Source organism: Peromyscus eremicus, chromosome 9 (assembly GCF_949786415.1).
Source record: "Peromyscus eremicus chromosome 9, PerEre_H2_v1, whole genome shotgun sequence".
In the NCBI taxonomy this organism is placed as follows: domain Eukaryota; kingdom Metazoa; phylum Chordata; class Mammalia; order Rodentia; family Cricetidae; genus Peromyscus; species Peromyscus eremicus.
Window position 1 is genome coordinate 106,527,334 of NC_081425.1, and position 13,085 is coordinate 106,540,418.

Here is a 13,085-nt window from a genome sequence, read left to right on the forward strand (position 1 = left end):
CTGAGTGGGTGAGACAGTTGATTGGCCTGATCTGTTTGGGAGGCATCCAGGCAGTGGGACCGGGTCCTGTGCTCATTGCATGAGTTGGCTGTTTGAAACCTGGGGCCTATGCAGGGTCCCTTGGCTCAGCATGGGAGGAGGGGACTGGACCTACCTGGACTGAGTCCACCAGGTTGATCTCAGTCTGTGGGGAAGGCTTTGCCCTGGAGGAGATTGGAATGGGGGGCGGGCTGGGGGGAAGGTGAGGGAGGCGGGAGGGGGGAGAACAAGGGAATCTGTGGCTGATATGTAGAACTGAATTGTATTGCAAAATAAAAATTAAGAAAAAAAAAAAAAAAAAAAAAAAAAAAAAACAGTCTCGGTTCTAACTCAGATCCTGGGAACCACTCAGCATTTCTGTTTCTCTTATAGGTCAGGAAGGTCTGATTTTTTTTTTCTTTTATAGCTCAGGAAGGGTCTGATCTTTGAAGATAGATCTCATAATAAACTCTGCTAGCATTGTGTAACCCTTATCTTATTTATAATTATCGTGTGTTTTAAACCGATTAACTAGTTGTTCAGAGCTGGGAAAATGGTTCATTGGTGAAGCACTAGCCAGACAAGCACCAGGTCTGAGTTTGATCACTGGACCCACCTATAAAAGCTGAGCCGGGGGGAAATCTCAGCACTGGGGAATCACTGAACAGCCAAGTTGATCCTCCCAGTGAGCCCCAGGCCAGCGAAAGCTAAAAAATCAAGGTAGACAGCACTTGGGGAACAACATTGGAGAGTGGCCTCTGGTTTCCATATGTATATGTACAGTTGCCTTCACACCAATACATACACACACACACACACACACACACACACACACACAAATTATTGTTGTATATATAGTTCTTCTTCTGGAATTATGTAAACATGAGCAAGGGAAGAGGTTATTTGGTCATTTGTTACTGTATTTTTAACAATGTTACTAAATAAATGTTCGCAAATACCGCTGTATGATCAATGAATGAATATGATTCTACATACAGTAGAAAAAAAATCTCTAAGTTACTGCTCACTCATCAAAAGTGGCATCCAATTAATTTATCATGTTGAAAGTTATATTATTTGGACATTTCTGAAGAGTGTTGAAATGTTTGGAGTTACAATGAGTGAATATCACCAATGTGAACCATCCCACACTCATTACATATCAGAAAGGAAGATCTTTCATCATGTGGCACCTGCATTTGTGATTATTTTGTCCATTCACATATTTAAAGTTGTTCATTTTGTAATTTTTGCACTGAATATATTTTGTAGCGGATCCGACACAATGGCAAGGCTCAGGAGCAGGATCACGAAGTCCTCGAAATCCAGCTTGTTTTCTGTGTGTTCATCCAGCTCAGAAAGGATGTCTTGGCACTTTGGCTTGCTTTCTTCTCCCTGAGAATAAAGAATAATCGAGTCTATTATGTGCATAAACTTTGTATTGAGAGGTGGTAATGAATACTAAGTATGTTATTAACAGTATAGCATGCCCAGTGCCATCACACAAAATCCTTCATGACTTGTCTCTGAGAATCCATACAGTGATCTTACTGTGTATGTACTTCTACACAGCACCCCAGCTGTGGGTGAACCATCAGAGAAGTAAGTACTTGCCTTAAAGTCAGCAGCTTTTGCTGTAAAGCCAAGATTTGAGGCCTTATCGGCCTGATTCCAGAACCACACTTTTAACAAGTAAGTTAATCTGCCTTTATTTAGACACAGAACTTCCTATGTTTTCATATTTTCAATATATAATCTTTTTAACTATAGGAGGTACCTTTTATGCATTCTCTGGACAGTGAGATTATTCTGAAATACAGAATAACATGTACTAGAAGAAAGCACATTGTTTTGTGTGATAGTTCAGCATTTAGTCTGATTGTCAATCACATCCAAGCTCATAGCTGTCATACACAGATTGCAGAAAACCATCTGAACAGCATATAAATGGAGAGCATTTTCAGTTTCAAACATTTCAAACAACAGCTGGAAGGTTTGACATTAAGCAAACAAAAGTCATTTGAGTCCCTCTGACACAGAGCTGGTGTGTGCATTCAGTTTAACCACAAATGCTTATCCATGAAATGGCTGCAAAAATCCCAGGAATGCTTGAGACATTTTTGGAATGAAAATATATTTCTTTTACCATCTAAACCATCCTTGTTTCTCTAGGCTGGCTGTCCCCACAGGTCATATCTTCAGCCAAAGCCAAAAGAGCTCTTGACTCATTTGCAAAAAGAAACAGAGTACTACTTGGAAAGGGTCAGAGTTCAGTAAAAAGGCTTTCCTTTTGGTACTTCCCAGTTTTCCCAAAGGTTATGGAAGCATGTAGGTCTGTCTTCTCCCTCTGTTCTGCCAGGGAACTGGCTAAGCACTAGTTACTCAAGGACTTAACCAATCACCACCTTTTAGTATCTTCTTGACAGTGTTTCTTGGTGCTAGTTTTGTTATATCTTACTGGTGGTTAAATGTTAAGACTGGGCATTGTGTTTAGGCTTATGAGAAAGGTAATGCTCTCTTTAGGACTTAGGCTTAGCAAAAAGGTGCCACACAGTTTACCAGAGAGCTCCACAGAGAGTTTAGAGTGGCGGTTCTCAACCTGTGGGTCATGACCTCTTTAGGGGACGAATGAACCTTTCACAGGGGTCGACTAAGATTATCAGAAAACACAGCTATTTATATTATAATTAATAATGGTAGAAAAATTACAGTTATGAAGTAGCAATGAAAATAATTTTATGGCAAGGGGTCACCACAACATGAGGAACTATATTAAAGGGTCACAGCACTAGGAAGGCTGAGAATACAGTGTGCATTTAGAAGTAAGAGGACAACCTCAGGTGTTCATCCTCATCTTCCACCTTGTCTGAATAAGGTCTCTTGTACACCAGGCTAGCTGGCCAGAGAGCTTCCTGGGATTCTCCTGTCTCTACCTCCCATCTCACTCTAGGAGTGCTGGGATTACATATATGTGCTGTTTTTCCTGGACTTATATGGGTTCTGGGGATTCAAACTCAGGTCCTTATGCTTGTACAGCAAGTGTATTACTTACTGAGCCATCTCTCAAGATCCCTCCCATCTTTTTTTTCTTTTTGTATATTATACCATGCATGCACACTTGCACACACACATACTCACATGCATGAGAGACACTTTGATAATATCTTATATGATTTAGTATACTAAACTAATACATATATATATAATGTATTTCTTTAATATATATTATATATATTACTCACAGAATTATATTATATTATCTATATATTACTTACAGAAATACAATAGTCATCTATATCTCAGAGAATACTAGGAACTTACAGACAACTTTTATATTTTTTTGTTCTGTGAGTAAATATTGGTGATTTAGGCTTGGAAGTAACCTTCTTTATTTCTTATATGATTTCCATAGGTCAGTATTGCTCAAAGTATGAGCATATGCATATGATATCAGGTTAGCCAACTGTAGAAGGCATTAGAAAAATTTAATAAAATAATAAGTGACTCTTGCTCACATCTCAGATATCTGTATTTTAATGTTCAGACTCCCTTCTTTGGTTTCTTACCCCAAGATGGTCCCAGTGTTCTACTGTTCTTCTACATCCTCTACTCAACTGAAGTTGCAGCTATGGGCCACAGTGCCCACATGTTAGCTTGTTCATCAAATAAATCGGACAACTTACATACGGGAGATATTCAATAAATGTTTGTTGATTGAAATAATTGGACGGCATCCTGGGACTGGAATTCTTTGCTGTTCGGTGTGAGCCTTGTTTATGAATGCCAGTGAATTCGCTTACCTCTGTGAAATTCCTAAATTGGGTTTGTAGCAGATTCTTGGCAGTGGCTTTCCTAAGTTTACCATCAGGGTCGGAAGAGTTTCTGAAAATCAGAGCGAGAGTAGCAATGGCTTTTTCAAGATCTGAGCCTTTCTTCAAAGCTGTGAGAGAAGAAATATCGAGTGAAGAATCAGAAGAAGAGTGGTGCTTTGTGCAGACAAGGGGCTGTGTCTTCCTAGGGAACTGGGGAAATAAGTATGGAATGTGACTGTCAGTGTGACCCAGTGTGTGGCCCTGTTGTGATTCGGCATTATCTGATCCTATACCTTTAAGGAACACAGGTTCCTTTCATAGCATTTGAGTTAGAGTTGGGTTGAGATTTGACTCCTGCTTGCCATGTGGCCCTGGGAAAGCCCCTCACTTCATGAAGCCTTGGTTTTCTGAGATGTAATTTCATTCAATTCTTCTGAGTATGATAAAGGGGAATGACATCAGGGTAATCTGTGATGTAATAACAGCCACAACACATCTTTTTTCTCAAACACTGTAATGTTCCGGTTAGTTTCTCTAATTTAGGATCCTTGGTGGGGAAGGCAGTGCTAGTTCCTTCCTTCCCAGGGGGCAGCACCCAATGCACACAGAGAGTTTCAAAAGGAACCATTTGAACCTTAGTCACCAATACATCTAGAAGGACAATCACAACTTACAGCCATGGCATGTTTACCTTTTTCTCCAACTAGGCAACACTCTTCATAAAGCCAAAAAACTACACCTTTGTTTTTCTCCCTATATTTTCAATACCAGAACCAATGTTTGCTGCATAGTAGGACTAGTCAATGCTGTTGAGTAAATGGCTAAGAGAAAAAGGAAGACATCTCACAGCTTTCAGCCCAAGCAATGTGCAACCATCATGGATTCAAAGAATGCTCAGGTAGAGCAAGACTCAGAACACTGAGGTGACAAGATTAGATGTGATCTCTGCTCATATACATGTTATGATTTACTGGAGAAGTAAATATTAATAAAGAGAATACATATGAATATACATATATATTTGGCTTTCATATATTTAATAATGTGAAAAAGTCTATTTTTTTCTATCTTTCAAATATTTGGCTTTGGCACTATTTTTAATGTAGCCACTTTTGGTAGGTATTAGTAATATCTCAGTATGATTTTTATTTGTGTTTCTATGATGCTCAACTGTCTGTAACTCCAGTTCCAGGGCATCTAACACCTTCTTCTGGCCTCCACAGGCATCAGACATACACATGGTATACAGACACATGCAGAAAAAAGCCCATTCACATAAAATTAAAAAACAAAAGAAAAGGGGAAAAACATAAAGCAGAGAAAAAAATCAAAGACCTTAATTTAAGACCCAAACTTAGAGAAAAACAGGAAAAACACTCCAAGATCCAGGCATAGATGAGAACTTTGTTTGTTTGTTTGTTTTTTTTTAAAGACAGGCTCTCTGTGTAGCCCTGACTGTTTTGGAACTCATTCTGTAGACCAGACTGGCTTTGAACTCAGAGATCAAGCTGCTTTTGCCTCTCTAGTGTTGGGATTAAGGGTGCAGACCACTATTCCCAGCTGAAAATTTTCTGAAATTGAGTACAATAGCACAGCAAATAAGCCTAAAAATTGTCACACTGGACTGTGTGACATGAAAAGACTGTGCAGTAACAGAAACAATCGCTAAAGAAATGTGCTATCCTACAGAACTGAGGAAAGTTTGTGTCTGACAGGTAAGAACCTGGATTCAAAATTCAATTTAAAAAGTCAGCCAGTGAGTAAGTGGACTAATAGATTGAATAGCAATGCTCAAAGGAAGAAATGCAAATGACCAAGAAATATTGGTCAAAGTTCAGCATCCTAAAAAAGTAAGTAAATAATCAGTGTGTGCATATGTGTATGTGTGCATGTGTGTGTGAGAAAGAATGTGTAAATGTGTGAGTGTGTGTGTGTGTGTGTATGTGTGTGAATGAGTGTGTAAGTGAGAATGTGTGTGCATGTGGGAATTTTTCAGATCTCTGGTCTGTTTCTTGAGCCTATGATCTTTGTCTTTGCTGACTTTATACCTACCATCTTGGTTGCCATAACTATAAACAAAGTCTCACCAATGAGGAGAGTAAAGTGGTTCTTGTTGCTTCATCCTTTGCCAATATTGTTTTGATTATTCTAGGCTATTATTTGGTTATTCTTGGGACTTTTCTTTCCAAATAAAGTTTAGGATAATCTTGCCAGTCTTCAGAAACCTTGCTGAAATTTAATACAGATTGCACTAGAGACCAATGGGAGGCAAACTAATGTCTATTTTGACAACCATTGCCAATCTGGGTTGACTTCAAATCCACGAGCACAAAGCCTCTCCCTGACTGTGTCATTTCATTAGTGAAGAACAGACAGGACTTTGCTGGTGGCAGGCTACTGGTAAATGGGGGAGCTGGCATTGGAAATGCCAGACATATGAGTTGATGTACCCAGGGAACTGTTTTCTCGTTTTGCTTCCTGTTGAATCTGTAACACTTTGGAGGGTTCCAAACACAAGTAGGAATCTTGCAAAAATTTGTTGAGTGAATGGCTGTAAAACTCATTTTAACCTCTTCCTCCTTGGCCTCCTTTTCAGTTTCAGATTCTCAATTTTATGCATTTGTGATTTATGCTTTCTGCTTTCTGCTTATCCAGATCTGACAGGCCATCTTCCCCAGGAAAATGCCTCTCTATTCTTTCTTACCCCATTCCTAGCCATCTCTTTCCCTGATCCATGCTACTTCCAGGAACCCATATGTTTATCTCTTCAAATGTCTAACATTAAATACTGGGGAATGGGCATATTTCTTATAATTCCTGATCTGTCTGTCCATATGTGTGTGCATGCACATGTGCACATGTGCACATGTGCAGTGGTGCTTTCTCTTAGCTTGCTCCATTTTTTAATAATTTTAACCTTACATTTAAGATGCTCAAGAATGAATTCTATATAAACACAGTCTTGTTTGGAAGAAGCAGTTGCCTGGCTGGATGAAACACATTATTTCTTTAGAAAAAATACATGGATAATTTGGACTGATAGACCCATTCATCAATAATCAAGAATAACTGGATATGGTGTAGGAAGAGCTCCTCTGCTGAGCCTGAGACTGTTCTTGGAGGACAGGAGTTGGTGGTACTCTGCTGGATGTGCCTGACTGGTGAGGTAGAAGTAATTCCCAGGCTCTGACTGAGTTTATTAATAATGATGGGCACTTTCCATTGTTACTACACATATTTCAGGTGCCTTTCAAACATAATCCTATTTAATGCTTCCTCAAACCCTCAGGGGTGGGTAATATTTGTGTCTTAGTTTTATACATTAAAAACTTGCCAGGCGGTGGTGGCACACGCCTTTAATCCCAGCACTCGGGAGGCAGAGCCAGGTGGATCTCTGTGAGTTCGAGGCCAGCCTGGGCTACCAAGTGAGTTCCAGGAAAAGGCGCAAAGCTACACAGAGAAACCCTGTCTCGAAAAACCAAAAAAAAACCCTTATGCTTGGAGAGATTAAGAATAGTAAAGTCACACTGCTAAGAGATGAGGAATGAAAGGCTTAAGGGTTTGTCTGAAAGCTGACGGAAATATCAGCTACTTTGGGATATGTCTGTGTGAGGTCATCTGTGCTAGTTGTGAAGCTAGGCATTTCCAGCCCTGGTGGAGGGCAAGTCTGGCTGTTCTCTGAAGTGGGACTCCATCTGGATTATCTAACTTCTCGTTCGTATCCTACTTCTCTTAAAAGACAGCATGCATCTTTCTCCCAACTGTAAAATAGCATATGCTTATGGTAAAAACAGAACTAGTAATGTTTAAAATAAGAAAAGATAGCAAAGACTTGTTTGTCCTACCACCACTGATGATGTTTTCCTGAGGCTTTTTTGTGTCCTGTCTTTACAGTTTGTTTCTTCCCTTAATAAACCAGCAGGTTGCCGCCTAACTTTTTCACTCTCTGTCTCACATAGATTTGTGAATTAATAGGGGAAGCATATTGTAAGGGGCCTGTGGGGTTAGAAAAGCAAAGGTTGTTGTTTTGGCGTCTTTTATTGGCTTTCTTGTCTTTGGGATTTGGGCATGTGGATGTCTGAAAGGCAGCTCTTCCAGACTGCTTCGTGTTACCCTCTTCTCTTCTGCAGCCCATTGAAATGAATTTTGAACTATGCTCAGTTCATTCTTACTCATGCATCTCACAGGTATGTAAAATCCAGCATTCGTTCTGGGCCAGCACAGTGAATGACTTCCGAACAACATTGACTTCTTGGAGGTCCCAGCAGTGAACACTCCTCCCGGGGAGAGGATGTGACTCAACTCACTCAGTGCTTGTTTGTGTCAACCTTTGGAGGGAGGTTCAGATTATAGATGAGGAAGCTGAGACATGGAGAGATTAAGAAACTTACCAAAGTCAGAAAACAGAACTGGCTCTTTTCTCGAATGCTCACTCCCTCTAAGTGCTGCTTTTCAGGCAGCTGTGTTCTTCAGGACTCTTTCCTAAACCCTCAGAAGGGGCAACAGGTCCCTCTGATGTCCTTCCCTTATTCCCTGAACGTAGATAGCACCTCTATAACTCTCACACTCGAAACTCCGTGTTATCTCAGTTGTCTCTTAGATCACCATTGCCCAAAGAAATACACTGCAAACCACAATCCTAATTTAAAACTTTCGCAGAGACAAATTAAAAAGACTAAAAAGAAAAGAGTCAAAGTGATTTTAATAATATATATTACTCAACTCAATATATTAAAAATTTCAACAGGTAGTTAATACTAAGTTCATAAGCGATTTTATACTCCTTATTTATTAGTTTCTTTCAGTTTTAAAATCTCTATTCAAATTAATCACTGCCCCAGTCCTCAGTAGCTCCCTGTGGCTGGCGCATACCATGTGGGATAGCTCAGGTTCAGGCTGAACGTTTTCCGAGAGCAGTGACAACATTGTAATTACTTTCACAACCTTTCTCAGGCCCCGGTGTGCTGTGGGTCTCAGAATACATGCAATATGTGTGTTAAACTGGACTGACAGCTTCAGTCATTTTTCACATGTGTCTCCTGTTTTTCCCTAAAGCATGGAATACTAAACATTAAGTCCTGGATATAGTGATTTTCTAAAAAGTTAGTATCATAGAAATACCATTCTCAACACCGTGAGGTGTAAGAATCACCTCATTTTAGAATTTTTCTTCATATAAGTGACTTTTGCGAGTGAAAACATGGAGTCTTGTAGAACAGATATCATGGACCCAAGCCCATAATGATAGTGTAGGCAGTACTGACAGTTACTAAGACCCTATTCCATATTTCCCAAGCCAACCAATCCCCTAATACTCTCCTACCTTGCTGTTAAACACACATATGTACTTACCCTACATTGCTGCCCCCTAAACACTCCAAGTGTATAAATACAACTAACATAGAGAGAGAAAGAGTTTCATAAGCATTCATGGTTATCCAGAAGTTTCTCACATCTCAGGCATTCTTGATCCTGTTAATTTTAACTCTCGGCCTGCTGTTATGGAGCAAAAGGGACACACGTATTTCAACCATTCATACCTTACCTTTTATTGAAGCCAGTTGTTTAGATATTGAAACACTGCAAAAACAAAAGAAAAGAAACTGATGTTTCAGAGTTTGGACACTGATCTCTGCATAAAGTGACACATGATTTAAAATGATTGTTTTTAGTAGATGTCCTCTGACTCTTCTATTGAGGCATTGTGGTAGTTTGAATGTAATTAGCCCCCATGAGCTCATAGGAAGTGGCATTATTAGGAGGTGTGGCCCTGTTGAAGTGAGTGTGGCCTTGTTGGAGGAACTGTGTCACTGCGGGGACAGGTGTTGAGGTCTCCTATTGTCAAGCTATACCTAGTTCAGTTCACTCCCTGTTGCCTGTGGGATTGATATGTAGGACTCTCAGTTCCTTCTCCAGCACCATGTCTACACTGACGATAATGGGCTAACCCCCTGAACTGTAAGCCACCCCCAATTAAACGTTTTTCCTTTGTAAGAGTTGCTTTTAATAATAATAATAGGAATCCTAACTAAGACAGGCATTCTTGCATCTACTTCCATACTTGCCATAAAACACCGTGTGGACTATGGTTGGCTGTAGCCCACGTATCCACATAGTCCTGGTTCTTATAAAGCCCTGTGACTTAACTTCCTTCAACTTGGAAAGGGACAAAGGAGAACACCTTACTGTGAGCCTCTCTGTGCCTTGGGAAGATGGAAGGCCACAGTACTAGCACTGGGAAGCCACTTGTAGGTGATGGGCCTTCCATCATTCCATGTTCCTACATGGCTGTGAGGAGTGAAGCTGTCACAGACCTGGAAATCAGATGAAAACTGGAAAAATAACTTCTCATTTATAGAACAGTTATAGATGCTAACTCTTTAAGTGTACTTGCTCTAGCTATTTGGTCTACCTACCTAACCCAGGAGTGAGATGCATTGGTGGGTGGCAGAGACATATTCTCTTAAATGCAAAAAACAGATATCAAAGGGTAATGCAGTACAGAGAAACAGAAATACATACAAAGAGAAGAGAAGGGCTAATCTTGTCAATGATCAGGGTAATGGAATGAGCCGACTGAATCAGTAAAAAGAGAGAGGAAAGCTTCCAGCATAGGGAACACTGTACTGAGGCCCTGAAGTAAGAGAAAACACAGCTTGATGGAGGAATTCAAACATGGCACATAGTTGGAAAATAGAGAAAGGAGATAGTGAGGGAAGGTAAGGCTGAAGTCAAGGATTAGGACCAGAAAACACTGAGATTTAGACCCTTATAAAGCGAAGAGGGTGAGACTATGTATCAGATAAGCATTTGGGCTAATCTTCAGTTGGTGGAAAGTAGCTCCAGAAGGCAAGAAGAGGGCAGCTACGTTATGAATGGTAAATCAAAATTTGCATGATTTCATATTCTCATCCTCAAATGGCTGGAAAGACAAAAGAACTATAGAATGTGGTCAACAGAAGAGTAGTAATTTTGGGTCTAGCATTAACTAGTAGGAGCATTATCATTATTGTGTGTGTGTGTGTGTGTGTGTGTGTGTGTGTGTGTGTGTGTGTGTTGGGGGGTACACTTTCCTCATTTAGGAATTAGCTGCCTGCCTTTACCATGTACTAGGACCTCCAGGCTCTTTGTGAGTTCCTCCTGATTTCTGAAACCTTTGCACCATGATGATGCATCTTCAGGATACAAGAGGTGCCATCTTTTCACTTTTCAAAGTGTGTACTTGCCACATAGCACGTGTTAGTTTTTTATCACCCTGATTGATTTTCTGTCTCCTCCATTAGCAAGTGAAGACCCTGACAAGCCAGAGCTCTGCAGTTCATCCCCACACCTCCCACCTCTTGCCTGGCAGAGTACCTTGTCCTTGTTAGGTGTTCCAAAACTGCTTTTCGAAGTAAAGTTGGTATCCTAATGGGACTCCATGACGAAGAACATTTTTTTCACTTGTTAGACCCAGTTTACACATTTGAATAATGAGAATTTCCCCCATTGTAGATATTTTAGAAGACTATGTTGTATGGTAGAAATCAGTACCAAGTTTAATTTGCATGTATTTCTCAAGAGGCAATCAAAAATCTTTGTGTTAATTCCATCTCTTCAGTTCACTGGCAAAGCTTCAAGCTTGTTCTCTTTGTTTCTCCATTTTAATTTCAATCTGGACTTGGGTGGCAATAGACAGCAATTTTTCAATATTGTGGCTACCAAACTACGGATATGAATAGGTTGGAAACGCATCTATAAGTTCAGTGAAACTCAATAAAGGAGAATCAAGTGACACTGACCTTTTAGGCATTTTGCTAGGTGTTAAAGCGGATGCTGGGGCTTCAGAAAGCCTGGGCGCTCCTCCGAGTGGGTTGTGTGGTCCTGGGTGCTGTGCACACAACCTCCTGTGTTCTTGCTTCTCTTGTTGTGCATCGGCCCTCCCTAAGCAACAGTCACCTGCTCACTGTTATTGTCATTCACTCCATGGCAACTGCACAAAGACACTTGACAAACTTTCCCCCAGTGTTATCGTACGTAGGTAACAACATTCATATGTTTAATCAACATTTGAGTGTCTGTGGTGGGCCAGGTTCTATGCACGATTCTGGGGACACAATCCTGATCTCAGTGTGTTTGTTTACTGAATGATTAACATTGATTGTGCAAGTGTTGGAAGTATGGTAGCTGTGAGGAATTGTCCTAGTAAGGTGGGTGTCAAGAGGCCAGTCAGCTGTCAGGTGAAGCCTCCTCCTTCAGGAAGTGACCTTGAGGGTGGGCAGATGTTAATTAGGTGAGGCCAGAGTGTGACATCTCCTGTGTGGTCATCAGAACAGAGAAGCACAAAGGTCAGTGTGTCTGACGGAGAGCGCAGCTTACCCGGAAGTTGGAGAGAAGAATGCTGGCTAGGCTTTGCAGAGACCTGCAGACCTCAGTGGAGAATTCTGCACTGAAGTCAAAGTAGTGAGAAGTCATTTGCAAGGCTAGTGAAGCTGGATTCCCATTTTGGAAAATCACCCGTTTCAGTGAGAGCGACCTTAGAGGGAAAAAGTGAGTGCAAGAAAGAGTCTCTGGTTCCTGGGAGTTTCAGAGCACTTCCTATGAGGGCCTAGGGATACACTATCGAAATTGACTGAGTGCAATTACACGTCCAGTCACTGAGGAAGTCCCTGATGAGGTGGCAGGAGGAAACAGTAAGAGAAGCTGTAAGAGTAGTCATTCAGGACACACTTTCGCCTTGAGACACTGCTTTCCACTGCTGTGTCCCTGTGTCACTACTGCACAGTCGGTGTGACTATGCCACACTCACATTGCCTGCTTCTTTGTTTAAAAGTGTGTGTGTGTGTGTGTGTGGAAGCCAGGGGTCGACTTTGGGGGCCATTCTTGATTGCTCTCCACTTTACACTTTACTTTTTGAAAGAGTCTCCCACTGAGTCTGGGACCCACGGGCTGCCTGACCGAAGCTCTGGGATTACAGGCACACATGTCTGTGCCTGGCTTATAACAGTGGTGGTGGACAGCCAAACTCAGGTCCTTCCATGTGTGTGGGAAGTACATAAACGACTGAAGCCCCATGCCTGCTTCTTTTACGGGCTCCCCTTTCTCTTGTCCCTCTAGCTTTTCACTGATACCCTTAACAGTTTTCATGCAATCTGGGAAGGAGAAGGAGAATTTGTTTAGCTCCACTAATTACAATTGCCCACACTGGGCTGCTTCACTGCCAGCCCATCCTCTGGGTGACCAGTTACTCCACATTGCTCCTATGAGCCTGGATTG

At 41.1% G+C, this 13,085-nt stretch overlaps 1 protein-coding gene across 1 annotated transcript; it reads right to left on the reverse strand.

Annotated features, from left to right (window-relative positions):
- Positions 1–1,254: 1,254 nt before the first annotated feature.
- Positions 1,255–11,744, reverse strand: Sntn (sentan, cilia apical structure protein). Its single transcript, XM_059273148.1, is given in 5 exon segments — positions 1,255–1,413; positions 3,819–3,958; positions 9,376–9,410; positions 11,612–11,678; positions 11,681–11,744. Coding segments are annotated over 5 exon segments (465 nt in total).
- Between the last annotated feature and the right edge of the window lie 1,341 nt (positions 11,745–13,085).